Genomic DNA, 27,804 nt, shown 5'->3' with positions numbered 1-27,804 from the left:
CTGTGCCTCGGCTCGCTCCGCTCTGACTGGGGGAAGCGGCGGCAGCAGGCCCCGAGCGCCTCACGTGACCCGCCGCTTCCGCCAGCCGCCGCCAGGGGGCGCAGCCGCCGCCGGCCTCGAGTGCCATGTTGGAGCCGGCGCTGGGGGCGACTCTGTGCCCGACCGAGGGGTCTCCCCGCTCCCTCACGCCCTGTTTGCCAACGTCCCCTCACAGACGGCGCCCCCCGAGTCGGACCGAGCCCCCCGACCCACATCCCGCTGTCACGCGGCGCTGTCCCGCCCACCACGAAGCTGCCCTCAGTCCCGGTGCCGGGCGCTGCCCGCCGCTCTCCCCGACCCTCAGCTGAAATTGCCCTGAGGCCGCTGCCCCGCGGGGAGGAGCTGCGAGTCCATCCCCGACTCACCGTCTCCCAGCGCCTGGATACAAACGCCCGTTACCGGTTCCTCGATCGCCTCGCGCTCTCACGGCAGTTCCATCGTTCCATCGTCCCCCGGCTGTGCATCCCGACCGGGACAGCTACGAGCGGGTAGGAACGGGCTGTGCCCACCTGCGGTATGAGGGGGCTCAGCCGCTCCTTGCAGCGGGACGCCTCAGGGCGGGCTCCCCTCAGGGCAAATCCCCCCCATGGGGTTGATAAACTTCCTCAGCCCAAACACCCATGTCCCATATGAAGACCCCAGACTTTGAATCTTCCCCCTTTATGCAGAAATTAATGTTTTTATAGCTCACTATTACCTTGCTGGGATCACCGTAAGGCAAAAAAAAGGCTCATAATACCTCATAGGGGCCTGCTCTTTGAATTTTAGACAGCGTAGTTTCTCTGAACTGCTGCATCTGTTCACTTGGCTCTACAAAACGGAGCTGGGCTTCGTTTAGTTTGTATTCCCTCATTTTCACATTTGCCTGAGCCTCCAGGGTTCTAGCAATCCACAGAGACCTGCTGCCCTGTTGGGCTTCTAATAGCACCGCTACAGTTTGAAAGTGACCTGACCAAAAGCAGGATAAAACAAAATGCAGCCCAAGGCCCACCTGCATCAGTGCCTTTTTCTTGCTAAATCTACACAAGTTTGGGATCCCAGAAATTCCCATCCTCTCTTCAGCAAATAAGCACGTTCACACTGTCATTTTCTCTTGGTATTTTGCTTATGCTTCTCTGTAATATATACAGCTCAATACCGGTCAGTCATGCCATATGCATGCCAGTTTTATATCCCATGTGTAATTTAAATTGCATTCTTCTCACTAATTTCTGAAGTGTCTTTTCTTCATTAACTTGTTGCTCAGGCTGAGAACCTCATTAAACCCACAAATATGCTACAGTGTAAGGAATGCAATAACTGCACCACACACCGGGGGTAAACAATTTGCACTCTTCCATCCAGCCTTATTACCTTCATCTTTTATATTCAGTTGCACTGATATATTCAGTAGTGCAGCTGTATAGTGTAGAGCCATATTCAGCCACAGCAACAGAGAACACTGCCTAGCCCTATTTATACCTTTTTATACTCAATTTTTATTTTCAGTAATTCAACTTCATCCTGGGTCAGTTGTCAAGATCTTATGCTTGAAAAATACTGTAGCAGCTCCACAAACATAAGAATACATTGATACACAGAAGGGGAGAAGTTGTTTTACTGTGTCCCTTTGTAAAACACACATGAAAGTTCTGCCACTTCAGTGAATCAAGAAATACTTTTTTGTATTATGTACTGCACAAATCCATGTACAGCTTATAGCACTACAAGTGTTAACCTCTATAAGAGCATGGATTTTGTGCATCTGTAGTAGAGCAAAGATGCCAGGTAACATTTGCTGTAAGCCAAAACACTGTGTCTTCTCAGTGACCTCTTATTTATTAGTTGTCACATAGAAGTGCTTAATATTCTGTTTAGTAAAGAATTCTAGTTGTAGAGCTAGAGAAATGGTTTCACGGAGTACGTTAACTTTCAGAGTCAGAACTGCAAATTAATCCTTTTGAGTCTGTTGGTATAATTAGAAATATACTTTTTTAAGTGAGTTGAATACCAAAAAGGAGGAATTTTACATATGATACTCTGTACTGCATCTGTTCTTGAGATAGATGAGAAACAGTTCTCTTGAAAGGCATGTTCCAGTGAGTGCCTCATCAGACGTACAATGCACTACCTGCCTATACCTGCAATACATTCAGCAAATGTTGCATTCAGAAAGCTGTGATAATTTGGAATGCTTGAATTCAAGCTGTACAGAACAAGCAGTATGAATGAGGTTAACTTGAGATGTTCACTCTGAAAAAGTACTTAGGAGAAACAGACAAGAACGAAGGTAAAAATGTTCTTAGTTTGGTGGTGTTCTTGTTCAGAAAATAATAAATATATATATGTATAAAAGAAAATCAACTTAAAAACAGAAAATGAAATAAAACAAGCTCAAATGGATATCTATAGTTCCTAATCAGAGCAGAGATAAGAGAGCTCTGAAGAATCTGAGAATTCAACTGCCAGTAAGTGAAAAAGAAGCAAGAGGAATAGAAGTGACACTTAATTTGATGAAACATCTGTTAAAGCCTTTTTACAAATATCCTACCACTTCTTGGCAATTTTAGGACATTCTTGTGACTGCATAACAAAATTACAATGAAAATATAAGAAAATCATCCAGTCAAAAAAGAGCTTTTAATACACAACCCCCCACACAGCTATTGAGTAACCACGTTCTTCCTGTGCAGAAAACTCAACTTTTCACATCCCCAATATGGAGTGCTAATACATCCTTGTCATAAAAGGAATCAATAACAAGTTTGTTAATAATTCATTTCATATTCAAATAAGTTCCAGCACTTCAATAGAATATGCCTGACAGTTGTTTTGGAATTTAAGTCTTTGCAGTTCTTGCAAACTTCCTTCGATTTTGTTAAGTTCAGAGTAGAATCGTACCTAAAAAGAAAGACCACATATTTAAGACAAAACAAATCTCAAATCTTCTCCCATACAATATATACCATGTAGCTATCTGCTGTCTTACATAGTTTAATGCATTCAAACAAAAACAGTGCAGCACCTTCAGGGATCAAGATGATGAAGACAAGCAAGTACTGTTCAGTGTTCAGGAACAGGCTTAAGGCATTGAATAAATTTTATTTGATATATATATTCACATTTGTTGTTCTTCTCCAACTCTGCCCAAATAATCTTATTGCCCATATTTTAACTCAATCCTAAAGTGAAATCATTATGCAAAACTTACTTGGGCTCTCACAAATTTATGCATGCTTGAAAGCAATCCTTTTGCTTCTGGTAGCATCACCATAACTGTGAAGTGAGCATCAAGTAACAGGCACATCCAATCCATAATCTGAAGAAACAAACAAAACAGAAGTGACATGGGTTTTGCTTCAAAAACGCTCTGAAATATTAGCTCCTAATACAAAAGACCTGGCTTTACAGTTTAATGCAGGATATTTATTTTCAGATAGAAGTCAGATGTAGTATGATGCCTCCATATAGGCCCAATAATAAACAATACCTTACAGAATTAAGGTCTCATTTGATTTTAGAGAAACTGAAGGAGGCCCAGCTCTTCAGAACTAGTTGCTTACCTGATTTATAGTTGGAGAGAGCACTCCGGGAAGAGTTGTATTTATTTTTTCACTGCATTTCACATACAGGTAGTGTAAATACCTGAGAAACAGCTGAGAGAAGAAAAGACTGAATGTTTTTTTAAGAAGAAACATTTAAGACCTAGAAGTTCTGCCCTGCACAAGGCAATAACAGTGATAATCTATTTTTCTTTTCTTAAATTAAGAAACTCAAACTACTTACAACAGCTTGCTGAGCTGGAAGGTCTTTCAGATGAGGCAGAAGATATGTTTCACTGTAAGCTGAATGAAGAACAGCATTTCTGTGCAGCGTTATTGAGGAAAAATTACTGCAGGAACAATGCCAGTTACTACAAACTAAAATCAACCTTAATTGAAATATTTCTGTAGTTTGAGAGAGGTCTCTTTGAATCTTCTATTTCTATTAGGAAATATATACAGCAATTGAAAAATAATAGTCAGCTTGAAAACAGTTCTATACTGCAAGAAAAAAACTGGCCAGCATTTCAATAGACAGACATCAAAGCTATTGAGATTAAATTGTCTTGAACAAAGTTTCAGTCTATACTTCTATAAATTTCAGTTGGTACAGAGAAATTTTCAGTAATAGCAAAAGATCATTCTGAGCCATGCTGAACAGACATTCAAATCATAAATATCACACTGACATTCCTTCATTCATACACACAAAGGATACAATAATGCTGCCTTGTGAGGTCCAACAGGGCAGAATTTAACACTGTCCATCGTATTGTTTTCCTTCATGCCTGTAACACCACAACCGTCTTCTTCCAGTTCAGTATTGAAACCATTTTCTACAACTTCAGTCTTAACTTCTTTATTGTTTGGTTCAATATCAATGTAAGAAATTACAGATTCTAGATTCACGTCTGTTCTTTCCAGATAGTCATCACTAATGCTAGAGAAGAAAAATTCCACACACGTTTAGTATTTTTATCATTAGCATAGAAACAAACAAAGCCCAGCAATGTCATCAACCCCACAACAACACACATTAAATCTTTGTAGCTTATGAGTATAAAAATACACACTAAAATAGAAGAGTTTCAGAATGAATAAAGGTCACCAAGTTTACCAAAGGGCATTTTCCTTTAATTACTGTTTATACAAGTTTTAGAATACGTGCATGCAATGGGTATCATGCAAAAAGCATGTCAGTCTGCAGGACTGCAACACACACTGTACTCAGAATTACTATTTTTATGCACTTAATGACTCATCTGTAAACTTATTTTAAGTCTTGGTTTGGTGATGAATAAGTAAGTAAAACAAAAATAATGTAAAAAGAATGATTCCAACTTACCTTAAAAATACTTTCAAGCAAGCGTAAGTAATTTCTTCAGGAATATCTGGAAACCGTTGTAAGCAGATTTGTAAGAGATGTACATCTTTTTTCTCTAAAGCAACAGCCATTAAGTCTGGACACAAACTGTTAGAATATGAAAAGAACAGGCCGCAGAGTTCACACTCACTGAAACTCTGGCTTACAATTTTCAACAAAACAAGAGAAAAAAATCAGAATTGTCACCTGTAAGATAACTCTCGCTTTTGGATCATCTGTACCAGGAAGTTCCGAGGATAGAACGTTGGATCTGTTTTACATCTGTTTATTAGAGCACTTATTACACATCCAATGGTGGCCTGAAAATCTGGTGTCTGTGCTTTTGAAAACAGTCGTCCCAATTCATCTTCAATTGCATCTGTGGGAGCATCCTGAAAATGAGAAACACCATGCAGTTCAGATATATGAGGCTTAGGCTTGAGGACTGTTCACAGAAGGAAGTAAAAGATCAAAGTATTGCAACACTTCCAATAAGATTTGGAAAGGAACTAGATCATAATACAAATACATAGTTACCATATCTTATGTATTACCCATGATGTTTATTTTCAAGGTTGGGTTGGATGCAACACTGGGCAACCTCATAAGTGGGAAGTGCCTCTGACCAGGGCAGGGGGTTGGATTTAGGTGGTCTTTTGTGGTCCTGTTCAACACAAACCATTCTGTGGGTATCCTGGGACTCACTTCAGTGCTGGCTCATCAAATGATACATTGAACTAAGTGAACAAATGGGTAGTACTGATGGCAAGTACATTCTCTGACTTGTTTTGGAAATAAGTTAAACGTTATCTTCTGAAAACATTAAGATGTATCATTGCATGACAAATAACCTACAGTTAGCAACTTACAGCAACTTTTTGCTCGCATTGTGACTTACTAGATCCAACATATCTTCAAAGTTAAAAACAGATTAAAAATAAGTTAAAAGATTAAAAAATATATCAGGTGAAACCTTATTTACTGCATGAAAATGCATTTGTGCAAGTTCTCAGAATTCAGACAGCTGTTATAAACCCCATATTGAGCACTTATATAACATCTTCCTATGACAAAACTTCATCATGCCCAAGCACCATTTTCACACAGTAATAACAGAATCCTCCAACAAACCTGTTTAAGGCAGCTTCTTCAGCTTGATCTACACAAGAGGAAATGTGAGAAGATAACAGCTTAGGAGACGCCTGGAATATTCTCAAGTGTGACTGAAAATTCATTAACTACTTTGTACACTTACTTTTATACTTAGTAAGAGCCGCCCAATTGTGGAGGTACCCGGCTGCACATTCGCAACTGCACTCTTTTGTGATCTTAACTGTAATAAAGAAAAACAAGTTATTATTCAGCTCCAAAAAGGATTCAAGGATTTCAAGCAAGACAACTGGGAATATTATGTGTCGTTTGCTACAAGTTACACTTAAAAGTAGCAGCACTGGGAAGACACAAATACTAAACAAAAGAGCTCACACATTTGTCATGTTAACTTACCATCATTCTGGAATCAGATTTTAGAGTTATGGACTGCTGTGACTGAAAGGAAACCGGGAGCTCTTCATCTCCAAGGGTATCCCAGTTTACAAATGAAGAAAGATCTGTGAAAACAACAATAAAATTACACGAAGTTTCCAATAAATGCCACTTTAAAATCTTAAATTCTGATACTAATACATATTTTCTGAAATGTAATACATTTTTTTTGCAAAGAAACTTCTGTTTTTCCTGCTAGATCTCACTGAAATCAGAAAACTACTTACCAGAGGTTTGACTGTCCTTCAGCTTTCCCACAGCAGCTGCCAAGGATGAAGTTTCACACTTGTATATAACAACTGTTAGCACTTTTCCATGAGTGAAGAAAAATTTTTCCCCATAACACCACAACTACAAAATATCAAACATCGTTACTGAGGAGTGAAGCAAAGACACACATTTCTGCACATGCTTATCTTTAATTTCCAACTACAAAATCCAACTGGAAGTCAGCAATCAGATGCTTTAGAGATTATGACAAAAATCAGCTGGCCAGTATTAGTTTTGTTCCAGAAGTTGACATTTACTGTTTTTCCAGGCAGAACCATAATTGCAGCCTGCCTGTCTCTTTCTATTGCGCCATATGCACTAGATGAAGGTTCATGAACCACAAAGTAAAGACTGAACTCACTTGTCCACTGGTTCCCAAGGGCAGTTCCTTTGAAGCTTGTAACGTCTGAAATTTTGTATTCCATATTGTTAGGCACTCTAGGAAAAATAAAGAGAAAAATGTGACAAACCCAAAAGCAACAAAAATGCTACATTTTCTTTCATTACTTTAATTTAGAAACACTTCATGAAATGCAAGTAACTGTTTCAAAATAACTCCACTTAATTACTCAGCATTAGGCAATGCCTCTTTTTAATCATGTCGCTCAACAAACAAGTCTGAATATCAGCCATCCTCAAAGAGGATGAAAAAACTGGAGGAGAAAAAACTGCAATGAGAAGAATCGAAATCTCTGTAACTTTCAGTCATGAAATGCTACATTCAGTGGCTTAATTTTCAGTGATCCCATGTCTCAGAAATTTAGCCATGAAATAATTATTCAACTTCTTTAAGATACCACTTAGTTATAGTACATGAGGTCCATTTCCCTGCATACATCAGTTTTAGGGGCCAATCATTTAATATGCAGTATTTATAATATTCACTAAAGAACACTGGTATTATTTCTTCATCTGCTCTGTTAAACAAAATCAAGAACAAAAAGACACAAGACACCTGCAGCTTTAAGAATGTTACAGAATTTAAAACATCTGATTTTTTTTAAATTACCTTTGGATTCTTCACCAGATGCTGCTAGACTTCCTAGTACCGCAACATGGTCTTTATCAAGAACAACAAAAGAAGTTCCTTTTAGAACACTTCCAGATATCGAAAGGTTTAGTAGCAGTGATTTGGATAGAGTTTGCTCTTCCTCTTCACTGTTTTGCTGTAGAGGTATCAGAACCTTATATACAGAATCATTGGAGTCTGTCAAAGCAAACAAATGATGTCTTTATGTCTGGCATTAAAAAAAACTATTCGATAAAACACAGCAAGATGAGCAATGAGAAAAGCAGGAAAGTAAGATATTTAAAGGGCACATTATCATGCAAAGAAGAAAAATAAAAGCACAGCAGTCAGGAGCTTTTTCAAGTACAAGTTATAATGCTGAAGAACAGTAAGCCTTTTCAACCACTTAAATTTAACTGTTTAATCTATCGCTTGATGTTTCAAAACATTCAACAGAGAAGATAAAAAATAATAAACAGTAATTCACAAGCATCAGTATTTTACGTCCTCCTATGTAATTTATGGTTTTAATATATAAAAAATCATTAGAAAATTCAACTTACATAAACAAAGAAGCGTGATAATTTGCTTTTTTATATATGCTGTGAAACTCAGTGGATTAGATGATTCCTGTTGTTCAAGCTTATATTTGTGTAGACTCCTCATCTTCAATTTCTGTACGTAGACATAAAAATCTCCATCCTGAAACAAAGAGGGAAAAGACCATCTTTAATATGCAAAAAGAAGGGCTACCAAGTTCACGTATTTCTATTGAGGTATGAACACACATTCTGAAGTGTTTGAAGACAACTGCATAAAGAAAATGTTCACTTGATGCAATAAATAGATTCACAGAAAGTAATATCAGCATGAAGAGAGAAATTAAAAGTCAGTTGATTGTAGACTGTATTTAATCTCAGCTGTTCTGATGTTCTAAGAGCCAGGCTACCCAACCCTGACAACAGCTCAAGTGTTGTGTCACAGACAATGCACACAAAGAATAATTATTACACTAAAAGCTCTTAGAATCCAATTAGACAAGTGATGGATTTTAGAAGAAGGATTTAGATTTGCAGTTGGAAAGTTAAACACTTGTTAAACTCACTTTCTCTGTAACGAAAATCAGGACGGGTTGTTGACCTTCCAGAAATGCTTCACTCCACCTAAAAACAGAAAGATGTACAAACATTTCCTAAATTCTGGGACTGTATTTAAAAATCTTACCATAAGTATTCAGGCAGCCTTTTACTTTTATAGCTACACTAAAAATTTAAGCTTTTAAAAGTCAATGCATTAAAAAAATAAAATAATAACCATCAATAAATCAAGCCCAAGATCTCAATCGTAGGATGTTAGTCTTAAGATTTCCTGTTGCACAGGATTTCCTGTTGACAACATGAGATCAAGGATCAGGATTCATAACTTTATGTCACTTACTTGATCACTTCATCTGAGATAACATTTTCAATTTCTTGTTGTGGAGCTTCCAAAAGAACATCTAAAGTTCGAACACCCCCTCCTTTGAATAATACCAACGGTTCCGCATGGGGCAGTGAATGTATCCTGTACACCTCAGCTGACAGCTATACAGAAAAGGAAATGGCTTAAGTGCTATGTTCAGCAGAGCGTTGCCTTGAAATCCAAGTGTTTTGCATAACATTTCAAAAAAGTTATTTTAGTAAATGAGCAATATAAGGACGATGAACCTGCAAGATACCAAAAACTTCTTATTTTCTGAAATGCTGTTAATATTGCAAATCACTGCCCAACAGAAAGCCAGGAAAGCATCCTAATGAGCATGAAGTTTTTAAATGACATCAGAAAAAAAGTGTAATTGAGGTTAAAGAGTTCCAGCAACTGTTACACACCATTACACAAAGTGCTGTTTATTGTGTCCACCAGCAGAACAGGAAATAATTCTTCACCATGATTTACCATCATAAAAGTCCTTTCTAATGTTGGACAACCCTCACTTTATGTGTGGTGCTTTGATGATTTAAGCCTATCAACTGAAATGGATTGCTTGCAATGCTCCATAACATCACAAAGCACAAATCAAGATAACTATCAGCTAAACCATAATAGTATTAAGACAAAAGTCAGCATCTCTTCAACCCCATGAGATTCAAAGGGTTAAAAGAAAACATGCGTAAGAAACTTACTGTTGCTTTAAATGTTTTGTCCAAGTTAACATCTTCATCCTTCCATATTCTTAAAACCTTAAAGAGAAACATCATTTTTAAGCAGTAAACCAGCAATATATGGGCTTCTTACTACATAAAATAACAGCAATTGCATCTTACTGAAAAATGGAGGAAAACAAACAGTTGAGTATTAAATAGCCTTACTGAAAACAGACTTAGGAAGTTTGCATGGGAAGAAGCTGAAACAGAAACCACAAGAATGCAAATGAAGCTTAAAATCTGGAACTTAAGGATGGGGAAGAATATGGCTAAGAAAAAAGATACAGCAAAGCTCTAAATGAAAGTTGATCAAAGCAATGGAGGCAGATTACGACACAGACAGTCTGATCCAGAAGGGAACATTTCAAGGTCAAAAAGAATATTTCATTAACAATAAAAAAGCCAAGTGATCAGTATGTGCTGAGCAAACACTGCCATAAATACACAAGCAGGAAATGTTTAACCATCAGACAAGCACTGAGAGACAAGGATGCAGCTCTGAACCTTTTCAACACAATAAGCAGTTCTAAATTTCTACCAGTCTGCAACAAGAAAAGTCGCTTATTCTTAGTGAAAGCATGAGGAATTCTTCACTGAGAATGCTGCAGTATTTTAAAGTCCACTGTGTAAATGATGATTTTCATGTCACCAACAAATGGACCGTGCAGCCTTGGAACTGCACAGCCCAATCCACTCTAAGAGCAGAAATGAACTGAGCCACAACAGCATTAAAGCATATTACCCGCTCTGAAGGCTTGTCACAAGGTGTTGAGAGCTGCCTGCATTTCCATTTAGCAAAGAATCCAGCACTCCTGATTTCTTCCCTATATTCACCCAGATGACTCACGACAACATATTTCCCCTTAAGTCAAGAATCTCACCTTGTTATCATGAACAGCGATATATTCACGAGTTTCAAAGTTGCACACGACTGGACACGTGATAATCTGCCCATGTTTGACTGACCAACAGCCCAGGGGCTTCTGATCTGAGACCTAGAAAAACCAGGATAAAGTCATGTAACCAGGATAAAGTCATGTAGTTAATGTGCAACAGACCATGACAGAACATAAAAATAAGTGCCACACTGATAGGACTCATAACTTCTGTGTTAGCATCCTCAGCTGCAGCACTATCAATATCAGAGTATGGTGGAGCTCTGCTTTAATGAAAAGCTATTTTTTATTTTCCCCCACATGAGGAAACAACATTAAATATGGGACCAAATAGATAAAAATGTTTTCAGAAAGCGCCATTTAATGGTTCACTTCAATACATGCATATATTAAAAGAAGCAAACTACAACACAGAGCTTAAGCATTGGAAGCGCACTAAATCTTTGTTCTCTATCCAACAGGACACGGCAGCTGGAACCGAACTGACAACGGAGCAGAACTGCTGTCACTATGAATGTGATATTGAGGAGTGACCATCCGTGCTGCTCCGGGCTGTGAGCAACGCGTGGCATTGGGAACGGGGAGGAAGAATAAAAACAGCACAGGAACCGCTTAGGAGAGAGCCTAAGGCTGCTACCACAGGTACATGGGGGTACATGGAGGTACATGGGGGTGCATGGGGGTACACGGAGGTACATGAAGGTACATGGGGGTACATGGGGGTACATGGGGGTACACGGAGGTACATGAAGGTACATGGGGGTACATGGGGGTACATGGAGGTACATGGGGGTACATGGGGGTGCATGGAGGTACATGAAGGTACATGGGGGTACACGGAGGTACATGAAGGTACATGGGGGTACATGGGGGTGCATGGGGGTGCATGGGGGTACATGGGGGTGCATGGAGGTACATGGAGGTACATGGAGGTACATGGAGGTACATGGGGGTACATGGGGGTACATGGGGGTACATAAGGGCAGGTGTTGGCCCAGCGGCCGTTCCCCATCGGCCCGGCGCTGCTGCCCGAGGCCGCTCCCACCACGTTCCGCCCGTGGCAGCTCCGGAGCTGTACCGTGACACGGACCGTCCCGGCCGGGCTGTTACCTTAAAAAGCGTGGCCGTTCTGCCGCGGTCGGTGAGCAGGACGTGGTCGGGGTCAGCGCCCGGCTCCAGCGCCAACAGGCCGCTCCCGAGCCCGACGCCGCCGCTGGGCCCCAACCCGCACAGCGTGAAGGCCTCGCACAGCGCCGCCATGTCCGCGAGAACTCGGCTCTCGCGAGACGGCGGTACGAGGGATGGGAGGGGCGGCAGCGCCCCCTGCGAGACGGCGGCGGAAATGGCCGAGGGGGTTCGGGAAGTTCCGCCCCGCGGGGATGGGAATGGAAACAGGGTTTGGGTGTGATAAAAAACAAAGAGCTGGTCATTCTATGGGGTCTCTATGGGGTCTCTATGGGGTCTCCTGTGCAACTTGATCTAATAAAGGTGTATGTTTGGTGGCCCTGCCAGGCAGGGGGTTGGAACTACATGATCCTTGAGGTCCCTTCCAACCCGGGTCATTCTGTGATTTATTCTGTGATTCCTGCCGTCCCTTGCAATGCCAATTATTGCTGTTTATTTTGAGGCACTGACTTGCAGAGCTGGTGGTAGAAATATCCGTGTTCCTTGCCTGAGAACATGGTGTAAAAGACAACAGCCACACTTGTAAAGAATAGTTGTTGGCAGTTTATTTACAACAAAACACGAGGAAAAATACAATATTAAAAATAATAAATAACTCGGAAAAAATCAGAAACTAAGCGAAATGCATGAAAAATATGACAATCAAATTCTCCTGCTTAGCCTTGCATTATTGAACATGCAGAGCAAGTCAAAACTTGGTCCTTCTCCGATGGTAGCAATGTATTGCCTAATGTAGCTATCATAGCTCTAAATAAAAGAAATGAATTACCAGACATTCAGAGTCACAGGGAATTACCACAGAAATGAAATAAAACAATGAAACTCCTTAAAGTGACACCGTAAGACTACAGGAGATTGTAATTCAATGATCATGCTGCTCATTTAAAGCAAAACATTGTTAGACTCGCTTAGCAATTTTAACTTACACATATAAAACCAAGTCCAAACAATGGAGACAGAAAAGCTCCTATTGATAAGATGATGAATTCTCTCTTACTGTGCTCACTAACTCTTACAAAGCAAACTCCTATTTGAAATGCTCACACATTGTTACAGTGCAGCAAGCTTCAAAGCAGATTTAACAAATTTAGCAGTCTTGTTACAAAATAAAAGTCAAGGAACAAACATTTCTGTTCCAAAATCTCTACAGCAGCAATTAATGCAAACTGGCTACTAGATGTGACAAAATCACCTTCCAGAATCATCAAAAAAAGCCAAAGAATAAGGTCAGATAGTTTCTTTCCACAGGATTTATCCAGCCATTTACAAAATGGACAACTACATTCATAAGAAATCCCATTCAGTGTTTAGGAATGTGCAGCTCCTCATTGTCCTTACAGGTACCTCCCTTCTGAATTTATTAGACCTACTGTTCTAAAGACTATGAACTGCTGGTTATTTTAATCGCTCTCTATGAAATATGAGCAAAGCTGGGAGAAGGCTTTATTAGAAACCCAAACAAACTGATCACATTATTTGCTCTGAACTGTATCCTCCTTACTGAAAACTTCCTGTCGTGGCAGACACAAACCCAGCAGAGCTGCATCGTGTAGTTCTTTGCCCTGGCAGAAATTGGAACACAGCTACTGTGCCTCATCAGCTTCACTTGGTGCCAACATCCTCTTAAGAACGTATTCACTAACCACGTAATTTACTGGTGCAAAGAAGCGTTAACACCTGCTAAATACCTTTTTTCTCCTCATATTAAAATGTTGAAAATTCAAGAGAAAGCGCTGTGATAAAAGCAGTAAAGGAAACAACCCTTTTGCCTCAAGATGTTACTGAAATATTCTGACCTTCCTTTCCATTTCGTTTTGTTTTTTATTTGTGATTTTGTGTTTGCTGGGAAAACATTATCCTATATAAAAATGTTTTAAAAAACAACAACCAGACACACAGGGAAAGAGCTGATATTGAAAATTCCTCTGGGTGAACTGGTTAATTGCTGGCTGCTGGGGCAAACAAAGCAGAACACAGCAGAGGTTACAAGCACAGGCAATGCAAAGCCCGGGGTATTTCTCATTTAACGCAATGAGACACGCTACATCTTCTTATTTGCCTTCTTTAGTGAGCAAAAAGGAGGTAATGTGGATAATCATGAACCTCATTCTGTCCAGCTGTGAATTCAGGCTGTTTGGTCAGTACATGTGGCTCTCCTTGAGCAGTACTGCGTGGTAGCAGAGCTATGGCAGCAGCACGTGCAGATGGAGGCACAGCATTAAGCAGTCTGGCATTTTGTCCATACCATGATGGGCATCTTTCTCCTTCACTATTTCTCATGCAGCTACTAAGTTGTGTCCTATTCAGGCATGTTAGTAATTATCATACGTGCCTTATCTCCAAAACCTACATAATAATCAACAGATCCACACGGCATTAGAAATGAATCAGTTAAAAACAAGTAAAGATATGACTGCTTTGGTCTAATTATCTGTGTCAAACCCGGATGCCAAAACTTATATAGAAACAATACCATGTAAGCACAAGGAAATGATGACTGGAGCTGGGCAATTTCTTCTTGGGCAAACAACAAATTCTTCCAAAACTAAGACAATCAATAGGCAGAGGTGACCTAAACTATTCTGATATGTTAGATTTAGGAAATAAAAATCATCAATTAATGCTGTATCTTTTGAAGAGTTTCCTTTCTCAGCCAACATTTCAATCATGCTACTAAATAAAACAAACTAAAACAATTAGGCCAGTTATAATCATTATTATTTTTTACGATTTTAAGATTAAATCATTTACCGACAAAATCAAGTTTTGTTTGCAGCATCACAGCAGCTTTCTTCAAACAAAAAATGATCACCTGGTATTTTACCAACTACACAGAATTACAACCTCTGGGAAACACAACCTAAAACATGGACAGTAAGTGGGAAAACACATGAAGTCAGATCATTGCTAACCTACAAAGAGCTTCTGGATTTTGCTAGCTAGAGGGTTTAAACTATCAAACAAATATACACTTGTTTTCAGTGCAGGTTGACAGCAGAATCACCTTTCCTGCTACTACAACTACTCTAGAAATACCACACATTCAACATAACTTCTATTGGATCTACAGCCATTGAGAAGTTCAGTGCATTTAAGCCAGTCCAATCATAGCATTGTGCAGAGAAGATGGCACAGACTCCCTGTAGAGGTAAAGGCCATCCCCAAACTGATTGTTCAATATTCAGTGATAGTTCAGTTCTGGAGCATCTTTTTGCACCCATGTACATCACCACCAGTGGTACAAAACACTACTCACTTTAATCATGTGATTCAGGTAATAGCTATCATTCACTGGGAATAGAACACCAGCTTATTTAATGCCTACTACAGCTACCAATTGAGATAGATACTGACAACATTAATTAAATAGCAATTAGTATGAAAGAGAACAAAGTGCCCCAAATGGGGGGTCAGAGGGAAGGTTTCTCACTGAGTTTATTTTTTATAAGAAATGAAGGAAGAGAACACTTCTGAAATCCATTTTCTCTTCCCCCCACAATCTACACCTCCGTACTGGGAAGCATCCTTTCTGTATTTTAATTCCTGAGATTTAAAAGTGATTTCACATGCAGACCACGAGGAGCACTTCTGTTTCCTTAATGCCACCCTACGTGGGACTGAGAAGCCCCAAGATTCATTTGCTCTTTCAAGTACTGATTTTATTTACCCCTTCCCTAGAGACAGTGGTAAAGCCTAGAGCCAGCTCTCTGACAGTAGAGATTGTGCTGTTTAGGAAAGATGAGAGGCAGGAAAGAAAAAAAGAGTCTCATATTTTCTTTCCTTTACATTCAAGGTCTTACAGGGTAACTACCACTCTTCTTCCAGAGCGGACAAGACAGAATTCATTGGTTTTCCTTCTCGACTGGCTCAATTTAGCTGCTTTTTTTCCCAATCTTGTACATAGAACACCACTGACGAACACCAATATGAACTTAAGTTTTATCACAAAAGGACAGGGGAGAGCTATTAAAATACATTATCTACAAGAAATAGGTGGTTTCTTTTACAAATTCTGTGCAAGATAGAAATGCTTAAATGGCCTCAAAGTCAGTATAATTAATTACAACTGGGGCTTCATACAGTGATATTTTAGGTTTGAAAAGTTTCATTTTTGTTAGCTACGCCCCAAATCCTGAGTCATATTACGCACGATATGATTCTGAGTGATTGCTATTGGTGTTCAAGTACAATGAGCTGCAGGTCAAAGGTTTATGAATATACACGGGAAGCCTGAGAACAGGAAGGATTTTAAAATCAGTTAAAAAAGAAGAAAACGGGAGCTTTTTTTTCCTGTTAACCCTGCATTCTGGTTGGCACAGATTTGCCTCAGAAGTCCTTGGCAGCTTTACTAAATACCTATTCCTAAATATAAATGCTATGACCTAGATGTGGATTTGTACATAGAGATACTGCTACAGAAAGATTTTCTTTTATAGGGTTCCCCTCAGACGACTTCATCATATGTCAGTAAGATGTACCATATGGCTTGGAACACTACTTTAGATATATAAACTATGTTCTCTTGCATGCACTTCTCTGAAGATTATGAGGATCAAGTCTGAGGAAAGAAACAGCCTTTCCACAACAGTAAAATTATTTTAAGCAAAAAACTCCAAACATCGACAACCAACCAACCACCACGATCTTCCTAGAAACTACGATATGTTACTCTTGCTGTGGTAGACATGGCTTATCAGAAGGAATCATGCTGGGTTAATTTTTCTTTTTCTCTGGATCTGGAAGAGTGAGGGTTTCTGGTGCAGACTTTTTCCGAGGCCGGTCTTTGGGAACTGTGAGGAAGTCAGGAGCATCTGTAGAGAGAGGAGTTGATGGAGCACTAGATGGAGCGCTGCGGGTTGAAGAAGGCATGGAAATGTTAGAGATAGATATTTCAGGTGGGAAAATGCCAATTTTCTTGTTGGTAGCTTCCTGAGTTGCTCGTTCAAACTCTCGAACTTCATCCATCGTCATGTCTTCAACAAGAAGAAAAAAAAAGACAAAGGTCACGTTAGAATCATTTTGAACAATGATTTCATTAACTCACTTAAGCCACTTCAATCTGAATTTTACATCAGAGAATGTCCATTTACCAGTCACAGCATTAAATTGAATTGTATTTTAAGAATTCCTTCCTATTTTAATGCATTGATTGGAGTACAATAAATGAACAATGTAAAGAAAAAGAAGCTAAGCACAGTAAGCATGTATTAATGGTTTTGCCTGCATTTGGGTCTAAAGTGAACTAAATATATATTGTATATATTGTATATATTGTATATATTGTATATATATATAGTATATATATATATTGTAAATATTGTATAGTAAAGGTCCATGGGATGTATTAAAAGGAGTGCAAGTCTCCTCATCCAGGTGACAAATGTGTCACAGTGCTGTAGAAACCCACAAGAGGGCAGAGTGAACCCAGCATAAATGTCCGATGAACCTAAAGGTCTTTTCCAACCTGAATCATTCTACCATTCTGTGATTTTACGTTTTCTAAATTGAGCTGTGCAAATCTTTTTCTCATAAAACCCTAAATGAATGGCAAACCATTTCAGCAAAAACATCAGTGAGGCACTTTAGAAACCGGCTGTACCACCGGCAAGATGTCCACTCAGCCAAGTGAAACACATCTTAAGGCTGTTCAGTGAACATTATAGTAAATCTGTGTTTGAAGGATTCACAAAATGAAACTCAGCATATTCAAATCAAACAGCGAAAGAAACCCATGACCTAAACCATGTGGGACTTTGGTAGATATGGGTAACTTCTATTTCATATTCAAATAACAAAAGTATTTCCTGCTTCCACTCTCTAATCTTTCTTCTCCACTGTTATCTATGCTGTGACTTCATAAATCTGGCATATGGCATTCTTTTTCAAGACTACGCTTTGGCAGATCCATCCAGGTTTCAATAAACCATTTTATAGATTCTTTGCTTTCTGTAAAGCAAAAACAAAACAAAACAAACAAACTCAGAAATATAAATAATGGCTTTTCAATCAGCTTAAAATTCTGGCACGTTTGGATGTCTGAGACATGGGGCTGCCAATAGTACTTACCATATATATGACAAAATCCTATCTTTTTGGTACATGGATACTATTTAATATTACCCAGCTGCAGGTATCTGTAGCCTTGGCTGTAAATGTTACGTAGAAGCAGCTTTATGTTGTATTACAGCATATGAAATACACAGAACACACAAGTTGCCAGCTGCCTTCTCACTGCGATGCAGACTACGCTTCCAGGGCCCTTTCAGCCTACAGAACTGTGCCACTTATTAGGGGTGAGGACTAAGCTATTTTCAAATCTGAGATAAGCGGTGGAAATAAACAGATGGTCTCAGAGGAACTCTACCTCCTTGTCTTTGAGACAGATTTGAGCCCGTTTTGCTGTTTTCATTGCATTTTGTTCTGTAGCAGAGCGTAGTCTTTCTGAACCCAAACTGTTTGAAAACACTCTGACACTGAAGGAAGACCATGGACTTATCTCAGTTCTTTTTGATTGAGGAGTTCTCTACAAAATACAATAAAGCTTATCATGAATGAATCAGAGTGAAACAGGACAGGAAGACTTATCGGATTGCTGGTCATTTAAGTGAAGACTGATGGAAGTCTTAATATAAAACATTCTCCAAGCCTGTCGATTTTAAATTTAGATATGAATTATTCTTTGTCCCTTCAGCTAAATTTCACTTTTTTAGCTCACACTCACTTTAAAACCACCTCTGTTCTGATTTACTCTCAAGCAAAACAAGTCCTTACCCTGCGGTTCTGACTGTGGGAAATGCACCTGCTGTCTCTTTTTTCTTTAATGACTAATTCTCTCCTGACCTCCATGGTAATTTGGCTGCGTGGGAACTCAGAATGGCAGACTTCCTTCAAACCCAAATGCTGCAGCGTAGAGCCAAAGCCAAATCTGACTCTTGTTCTATACTGTAGGTAACCTCTTATCAGGCTGGTGAGACTTCTTACTAAGAACAAAGCACTCAGGACAGCAGGCCTTGCCCCATGCCTGTGTTCTACAGCTCAGTCAGTAGAAACAAAAGAATAATATTTTTAGAAGTAAATATTACCACATCTTTTCTATTTGCAGACACTAATGTTTTTCAATTCCAGGCATCTGCTTGAAGTGCCTAAATTAGGAACCCGGGTTCTTACAGTTTCTATAATCTGAATCAGAGCACCTACAGACAAATCTGCACTTCTCCACACACTGCTGCTATATACTCCTGAAAGCATTTCCTCTAGCCTTGCTGGGATCTAACCAGAGATGGCATTGAAATTAGTAAGTGAATTAGTCATTCACTTTCCTTCCCAGTCAACCAAAAGTTTTACCAGTTTCCACTCTCCATGTTCCTGGCTTTTTGACTGAAGCTCTCTCAACTTCTGCATTTTTAACTATTCAAATAGTAGAATATGGAACTGATGTAGAACAACTTCTTATGTATCCAACTGAGATTGGATGATTTTGTTTTCTCTCAAGATAAGGAGGTGCTTACGAGCCCAAACCCACCCTTTCTTCAGTGACCATTTACAGTGCAAAAGAAAGGTATGATCGCACTCCAGGGATTAAAATGCTATTCATATTGAGTCAAAATCTCCCAAAAATTCCACTGACTGATCAGCAGGATCAGCTGGCTGCGATTCTCTGATCTCTGTGCATATATTAGTTGAGGATGGGCAATATGGTTTAAAAATTGACATACTCTTGCTTTGGCATGGCTCTCTATTTCATCCACAGTAGATGAATGTTGGTTGCAAACTTTAATGTTGGTTTTTTCATGCATATTTTTCTCGTATTCTCGAACATCATCCATAGTCATATCTGTAAAAAGTTCAAAATTGTTGGCATTTTCCACTGATTCAAATGCAAACTTAAATCTTCTAAGGAGAAGGTGCTATGAGTACAGCCTGTCAGCAGAAACCAAAAAGGATCTAAAAAATAAAAGCATGGAGCAACTAGCTTTATGAAATTGGACTCATAAAGGTAGTTAGAGCAGCCAAGGAAGGTATAAGAAGGTTAAGTCAAAGGGAGCCAGAGAACAGGAAGGAGTGGAAATTGTTTGGGAGAATCTGTGTAACGTAAGGTAGGCAAAAAGTATTGAAGTGCCAAAAGCCAAGATCTTCTAAAACCTTTTTAGAAGATCCCTTGCAATAAAGGATAGAAGTATTATAAAGATTCACTTACCTTTGTAGGAACCTTCTAAAATATTTTGTTATCTTTGCACAGTATATCTTAAAACCAGCAAATACTTACACTGTTAGAACACAAATCAGCTCAGATTTTAGAAATTAATGCTTAATCACACCAGTAAGTGGATTAACAATGAATACGTTAATGGTTTTGTGGCCTCAAGGCATTTACTGCCTTCTAAAAGTTGTATGTACTTTACAAATAGGGCTAATTCTAGGAGCAGGATCATTTGCCTCTGCCTAGACATGCCTGATGTTGTCAAAACAGTGAACAGTGCGTTGAATGCTTGCTATGTAACTCAACTTGCTTTGTCATAAATCACAGTTAGGAAAAACACAGGATCCAATTAGCTGAATTCTGGCCTCACTCTTCTCAGTATTCTACTTCTGAGTAAGGTGTAAATGAACACAAAGGCTGTCATAGTATCGATCCATTCTTTACTATTGTTTGATAATTTCAGTGCTTCGTGAAACTAGCCATCAATCTTTTACACATCACATTTAAATACCACTTTATTAGCACAGCCTAATCAGAAATGCATTCTGCTTCTGGTAATGTATGCCATGCTTTTCTTCTCAAGGCCATCATTTTTCTCAAGTGTCATCTGGATCTGTGAATTTTTATGTCACACCAATTCTCGTTATGTGATATGAAGGTCTTGGTGTATTTTACGAGTTAGCTTTTAAAGAAAGATACAAGTTCAGCTGTTATATCCATGGCTCACTGTAATACATTTATCATTGAAAATGAAGTGTAAAATTTTGACAAAAATAAAACAAGAAATACCCTTAACTAACACTTTTTTAACCTACTGTTTTTACTGTTGCCCATAACAAAAGACAAGCTTGTAAGCCACGTAAATAACACGCTGAAGTGCATTTTGCCAAGCAGAGAACATGCTTTTTATTAGTAAGGAGCATTCTGAAAATACATTTTGTTAAATAATAAAGCTAAAAGCAATGTAGTAAATTTAATGACAAAACACATTCATGCTTAGGGTAGCGGTAAAAGTAATCAGTCCATAGTATCAGTAACACACTATGTTTGATAACTGAATTTAATATACTGGTTACTTGATTTAGCTGACTTACATCACCTCAGTCTTCATCAAACCTCAATTTAGAAAGTAACAATGGACACACTGAAGGCACACAGACTCTTTAAAACAATATATTTGACAATCTCTCTCCACACAAATAAACACGACAAGAGCAGTGGTTATAAACATTTCACACATCACACATGTTAAATTGCACTGGTTGTATATAAACTGACCTCACTTATTTTGGGTAAAGAAACATTAGGTTTCTAGTCAGCAGTTCTTACCACCTATTATTCTTAATGCGAAGAGGTGTAAGGGCAGAATTATGCCTTTGACAATGCAGTGTATAAAGGCTGCTTTAATAAAACTGCAAGCAGCTCTCCATATAGATGATCCCTGCCAGAAGTATGAGATTCTACCTGCCTACAGTGTAGGATGATTGGACTGATGTTATATTCTGAGATGCATGGGCTATAACAGCATCCTGTATGATGCCTACTGGCTGTCATAACATACATCCTACTCCTGCTAACAAAGAACCTGCTGCCAATGTGCTCTGTATGTTCCAGCAGAACTGAAATTCTGGTTCTTACATCAACTTACGATGGGACCTGATGGCCTATGAAAACAAATGGAAATGTGCTTTGTGGGTTTAATTTGCAAAATACTTACCATACCACTCATCAACCCAGGCAAAAGCCTGTCGGTGACCAATCAGGAGGATATCTCTGACCACCTGTGAAACAAGGAAAAGGTTAAATACCTTTGCATAAATAAATCAATTTAGATAAGTGCTGCCTTTCAGCAAGATTTAATATGAAAAATATACTGTCAGTTTTATCTCTAAAGAGACACCCTAGGAGGTCAGATACATTGGCTCTAAAATCTTGCAGTCCAACCTCCCACTTCAAGTGGAACTACTGCCAACACTGGATCCCAGCAGCATGGCTGTCACTAGCATGGGAAGCCACTCGTTACGTACAGAATACCACAATTTTGGGGCAAATAGACTGGAACCCTTTTCCTTGTTAATTCTTTACACATGTGGAAGGTCAACAGTTTGAAAAATATTACAGTTTGGCTGCTATGCTATTAACGAATTTATTCTTTTTTTTTACTAGACTGACTGATAACTCTCCCACTACCTGTTCTTTAAGAAACACTGTCCATCACTGCTACTTGAGCACTACTTGTTCATACTTACAAATACCTGAGCTCGAATTTATCACAGCACTGAAAGCATTACTGATAGTTTTTCTCAGTGTTAGACCTGAGCAATTTCAGGCTTTGTCAAATTTCTACCATGGATGAAGACTTCGGCTCTACTTTCAGACCTTGAAAAAGATTCAGCTGAGCTTGCTGCTTCCAGCAGAGACACAGTTACATTCCTGTGCAGGACAGTGCTCGAGTTCTGCTTATGTGAAGGATAAGAAACAGCTCCTGTTTCACTCACCTTGTGTACAAATTGTTCTACCCTGGTTTGAAGTCCCCAGACTTCAAATTTCACAGTCACAAGTTTGTAGGAACACATAATGGGCTGATGGGTCTCTCTCCAACCTTCTTTTAACTGGCCTCTCCCGGTCTTCTGTGACTTGAAATATTTGGGATCCTGAAAAACAAAGAAAACATATTCAAGTATCCTGAAGAGCAACCCTTGTTTGTCAGGTTGCTGAAGTAAGCGTTATGATAAGATAGAATATGAAAACACGCTAATAAACATTATGAAAAAGTAATATAAAATTGACTTAAATAAGCACCAGGATATAATCAAATCAAATCCTTTCTTTAGTCCAACAGCCAGTGAATTGATGGCATTCTTGGAAGATGCTTTGAAGCTCATTTGATCTGGGACATTTTCTGCTATAGGAAAATATGTTACTGCAAGTCATTCCAAAGCAGTGCACTCCAAGTGTTATTTATGGCCTTTGGAAACAATGCTACTTCTTTAGAACTTGTTTCTATGCTGCTCTCCCAGTGCGACTTGCTTGTCTTCATGAAACCACGTGTAGTTTAAGCTTTAACACATCAGCAGGACAGGACCATGGCTGATTAAGACCCATTTGCAGTTTTAAGTGATGCTGCAGATCCTGATGACCAGTCGAGTACGAAACTCCTCAAATTTAGTCATTTCTATTTACAACTGAGTTATGGTATGTTTGGACAAAACACTGTAGACCTAATTTCAACACTGTCACTCTTCAGCTAAATGCAAAATCAAACAAATTGCTGTTGAAATTACAATACTGAGACAAGAATCAATCAAACAATCAATCCATAAGGGTAGCAGTTCAGTATGGCTTGCTTTTATTCAGACAAGATAAAGTTTTTGCTATGAAAATACTGCTTTCCACACTGGTATGATTCAATTGCACTTCACCTTATATCCATTCCTGCTACTTAAATTTTGAGAACTGAAATAATATACACATAAACATTGATTTTCAGAAGAACTTGAAGATAGTGAAGTTTCTGTGAATTTACAGTGCATCTATAAATTTGTCATTGAGTATAACGTCATATAATCTGTCATTGAAAATACGCACCAGTTCTCATCTGTGTTGTCCTGCCCAAAGCTGAGGCCTGAGGAAACCTTTTACATTCATCCTTTATTAGAAAAGTTATCTAAGTGTGAACTTGAATGACGTGCACAATGGAAGGGAAATAGGAGATTAACAAAAAAAAAACCCAAAACTGGTAAGACTGCTCCGACTTCAATTTTCTTCCATGCAGTTTCATCTTACACATCAACCAACATCACTCTTTTTTTCCTAGTGTGCACAGTTAGTTCTGTTCTATTCCATAAACTGCAGCTCTGTCATTAAAGCTCCTCTACAAAGTTCTAATGAGGTGACAGGCTTCTTTCTCTATGAAAGACATTGGTTTTATTGCTGACGCGTTCTTTTCTAAAAAGAAACTTTAAACTTGAACTCTAATAGGGTTTCAATGTTAAATTACCATAAAAAACAATTCAGCGTCATCATATATCATAGCAACATCCTGCTGTATATCACAACTCATAGTCACATGCTGTTGCCATTCTTCTCACTCAATAAAGCTTGACCTCAGATTGATCTAGATATTTTCTGGTTGAACGGCCTGTTTTATAGCTGATTACTGCCTGAAGCGAGCAATAGAGTAATAATAATAGAAAAAATACAAAATGAAGAACTAAGATGCAAAATTCTTCTAAATGGTTCCATGAATAAAGAAATAGATTACAGAAAGTATCATTTTAAATATTTCTTCTAAATATTACAGAGTGAAATGAATAGGCATCTCTTTATAAGAAGGAAAATCAAAAGGAAATAGTTTTATGTGCGGAAGGATCTGCTGATTCTTACATACACACACAGTCCTGGAGTGATGATGCCATTGTATTGATTAAGCACTTTGGACACTTCTTTTAATAACACTGAGTTGTATGCAGAGATACCCTATATCCCTTCTGTGATAACCAGAGCCATAATGGAATAGCTTCAGTACAGTCCAAAGGGATTCATGTCATGAATCTGAGTCAACACCAATTTTTCAATATTTATAAATAAAACTTAAGTAATTACAGCTACCCCCCATGACTGCTAAGCTGTGCGCGAGGCCTGAATCGTGTTCAACTGCAACCAACTCTGGGTGCTGCAAAAAAGGAATTATTTTGCTTTTATTTCTTTTTTGTAAAGCTAACGCAGCAGAGAAGTGGATTCATAATGGAAATCCTTCTTCAGTTGGTGATCTCCAAACAATCCAATCACTGCAATGCAGTTCATCCGTGATATCACTCCTCGTTCCAAGTCCTTTTAGGAGTGCACAGAGATGGCACCTTTACTTCCCTTAATGGTGTCCATTTTCTAGGACATGATGTATATTCACAAATTGGCTGGACAGTTTCAGGCAGAGACAGGCAACGATGGACGGTCTGGACAACTTGTATCTAATAGCTTTAATGGAAATTCCTGTCTTTCAGAAAACATTAAGATATTGGAACAATAAAGCTGCAAACAGATGAAGAGAAGCCAGGAAAAAAACCCACTAATTCACAGAAATAGATCTCCAGCCTGTTGTATGGAAGCCTAAGATGTTAAAGAATCTACTGAGTGCTCGCTCAGGTGAGCTACAACTCCAACCAGTGGGAGCTGCATGTAAGGAAATCTTTTTATTTGCAGGTAACTTAAAAAGTTTATTGCAAGTACCCAACGCTCAACTGTTTTGTTATAAACAGGAAATGAAACACTGCCCGTTCTGAGAACTTAAATAGGAGCAAAGAACACAGAGCTCAGTATCTCATGTCTGCAGTAAAAGATTCATTTCAGTGCATGATTCACTTAAGGCCCCTCTCACCCCCCAGCAAAGCTCAGTTTTGTTCTTTTCTGTAACTCAGCTCAACATATAGGTGAACATGGGGAATATCTGAGAGCTGGTGATACTTATTCACTGATGTTGAAGTCACAAGGAAATAAGACAGACCCTCCTGGCTGTAGGCTTGTTCTGACAGCAGAAGTCAGTCTGCCTCCATAGATGACAGAACGGGACGCTGTGCCTGTTTGTAACAGCGAACAAACTGCCCTCTCCATCATCATCCACCTGTCGATTTCAGCCCTTTGGTGCAGGTGATGGATAAGGCCTCCATTCCTGAGGGAATTCAAATCACTCAGATGATCCTGGTCAAGTTATTACTCAGAACGAGCAGCGGAGGTTCCTTTAAAGTATTCCTCAATGCAACAGCAACCCCTATTAAGCCTTTGTTAACTCTGTTTTGGGCTATTCGGTGTGATGCTAGGTGTCCCCTGGGTATCTCATGAACCTCCTGCAGTAACTGTAACAGGAGATAAAACAAATTTAGAGCTTATTTCTAGAAGGTGCTAAGGATGCTGACCCTGATACAGAATTGCTTAATTTTAAGCACATGAAAGAGCCACTGGAATGAAGAGATTACTACCATGCCTGAAGTTAAAAGCATTCTCACTGGTCTTTCTGGATTAGAATCAGAACATTTATCCAGTGGGATCTAATTCTTAAATCCTCAGGATTGTACTCCACATTTAATCTTGAACGTATCAATTCAGATTAAATGATGCAAAACCAGCCAGATTGTTGTTATCAGTGTAATTAAAATACCTTTTAGTTATCTCTGAAATTGTTATTTGGAAAATACAGACCATTTCTCATTTATGTGGAGTTACATTTTAATGCTGCTCTGATTAAAAACAGACAGAAATGACATTTCAAATAAGTAAAATCCTCCTTACAGTTGCCAAATAATGTAAAAGACCTCATCATGAAGGTGAATTTGGCTTCATATTCATCATATGGCAATATAAGGTACAGTTCATAAACTTGAGAAGACTTGGAATTCAGCTGCCATTAACACAACACACAGTTAAAGGCTGAGGTGATTTCACTGCTTTGTATGAATTCTGAAACAGAATTTGGAAGCCATGGGTACAGAGAAAACAACAGATGCTGGTCTATTTTTGTTGTTAAAATCATACAAAAGATTCCATCTTGCTTGGAATAAGGTCTCTAGATTTGTCTCTGAAATACAACACAGACCAAAATTCTTTCCTCCCGGTGAGGCTGTTTATCATCAGATTCATCAAGAGAAAATTAGTCTAATAGTTGGCTACTAAAAAGGGGAAAGCTGAAAAGCCAGACGTTCCCTTCCTATTTACAATTAGTAGAAGTGCACACAGGGTGAAAAACCTGACATGATTTCTTTAGAACAGAGTCAAAAGTTGATGTGTTCAGTGGCAGGCAGCTATTCCTAAAAAGACCCATCAGTCCAGGGAGCTCAGACGATGGGACCAATAAGCTGCTTCCTGAGGCGTTATATAATTGTTGGTACATAGCAGAGGGGTTTCATTATCCAAGAAAGTGAATAAAATTACTTTTCATTCTACTGTAGACCCAGTTTTCTTTTCTGACCAGGACAAAAAATCTGAAATAAGATCTATAAATAGAAGATAACAAGTACCCAGCTATTTTAGTCTGCAAAGCATGCCTCCTATGGTATAGAAACACACTCTTTGGCAACTCTTCACTTTCTAACCTAAAAATGACTGTGCAATCTCATACTGTATAGTCAAACAGCTGCCATACTTGTTGCCAGCTATGAATATATACTTGGCTTCAGAGGCAAATCTTGTCTCCAGAATGAAATGCAAGCAGAGATCTGATCATTTCTCTTCAGTTACTTGTTCCGAAACACCATTTTTCAACACTGATATTAAAACACCGAGACTTATCTGCACTGGCATGGTTGTTACTGAATTCAGAACAGTTAATTGCATTGACCTAAAAGGAGCAGTCTGTCAAATGTACAGAGGAGCAATTTTCAGGGGAATTTTAAGTGAGTGAACACACTGCTTTGCCACTGACACTTTTAGCAGACTTACTACATTATGCAGTTTGCTTCAGTCCCCGTTGGGCTCATGTTACAGCTGCCCCTGAACAACATGCATCAGCCCTGCTCTCCCTGCAGCATGTCTGTCCTTTGCTTTGGGCTGGCATTACTTTGGGGTGGAATGCAGATCAGGAAAGCAGTAATGCTTAAGACT

At 38.9% G+C, this 27,804-nt stretch overlaps 2 protein-coding genes and 1 long non-coding RNA gene across 5 annotated transcripts in view; 1 reads left to right on the top strand and 2 right to left on the bottom strand.

The window, feature by feature from the left end:
* The first annotated feature begins 13 nt into the window (after window positions 1-13).
* On the top strand, window positions 14-27,146 carry LOC116654204. 2 transcript variants are annotated; one of them, XR_004309214.1, is made up of 3 exons: window positions 14-553; window positions 11,288-11,468; window positions 25,215-27,146. It is a non-coding gene; the product is annotated as an uncharacterized LOC116654204 (long non-coding RNA). The 2 variants fall into 2 exon arrangements; XR_004309213.1 differs by lacking the exon at window positions 14-553 and adding an exon at window positions 10,925-11,076.
* NOL11 (nucleolar protein 11) lies at window positions 1,842-12,121 on the bottom strand. The gene is made up of 18 exons (XM_015879522.2): window positions 11,937-12,121; window positions 10,812-10,925; window positions 9,910-9,966; window positions 9,185-9,330; window positions 8,853-8,910; window positions 8,311-8,449; window positions 7,748-7,945; window positions 7,100-7,176; window positions 6,696-6,819; window positions 6,430-6,533; window positions 6,179-6,256; window positions 5,131-5,315; window positions 4,906-5,031; window positions 4,279-4,500; window positions 3,805-3,883; window positions 3,582-3,674; window positions 3,230-3,337; window positions 1,842-2,919 (listed from the first exon to the last, which is right to left on the bottom strand). The coding sequence occupies exons 1-18, from the start codon at window positions 12,084-12,086 to the stop codon at window positions 2,806-2,808; spliced, it is 2,172 nt and encodes a 723-aa protein (XP_015735008.1). The 5' UTR covers window positions 12,087-12,121; the 3' UTR covers window positions 1,842-2,805.
* The window catches only part of PITPNC1 (phosphatidylinositol transfer protein cytoplasmic 1), a 59,104-nt gene continuing 43,832 nt past the window's right edge, over window positions 12,533-27,804 (bottom strand). Inside the window, exons 7-10 of one of the 2 annotated variants that reach the window (XM_015879528.2) lie at window positions 22,710-22,865; window positions 21,929-21,992; window positions 19,727-19,845; window positions 16,683-16,984 (exon numbers count right to left, since the gene is read on the bottom strand). In XM_015879528.2, the coding sequence (XP_015735014.1) occupies window positions 16,979-16,984; window positions 19,727-19,845; window positions 21,929-21,992; window positions 22,710-22,865 (345 nt within the window). In that variant the 3' untranslated portion in view covers window positions 16,683-16,978. Of the gene's footprint in view, window positions 16,985-19,726; window positions 19,846-21,928; window positions 21,993-22,709; window positions 22,866-27,804 lie in introns of both variants that reach the window. The other variant, XM_015879526.2, reaches the window with a different exon arrangement.

Source organism: Coturnix japonica, chromosome 18 (genome assembly GCF_001577835.2).
Source record: "Coturnix japonica isolate 7356 chromosome 18, Coturnix japonica 2.1, whole genome shotgun sequence".
Classification (NCBI taxonomy): domain Eukaryota; kingdom Metazoa; phylum Chordata; class Aves; order Galliformes; family Phasianidae; genus Coturnix; species Coturnix japonica.
This window is presented reverse-complemented; position numbering and strand designations above follow the sequence as displayed.

Excerpts from the sequence above, each read along its gene's own strand:
- NOL11 (XM_015879522.2), bottom strand. The coding sequence starts at position 12,086 with ATGGCGGCGCTGTGCGAGGCCTTCACGCTGTGCGGGTTGGGGCCCAGC. Across the intron at positions 10,926-11,936 it reads GAACGGCCACGCTTTTTAAG|GTCTCAGATCAGAAGCCCCT; the intron begins GTAACAGCCCGG and ends TGGTTTTTCTAG. Across the intron at positions 7,946-8,310 it reads TATCACGCTTCTTTGTTTAT|ACTCCAATGATTCTGTATAT; the intron begins GTAAGTTGAATT and ends TTGCTTTGACAG.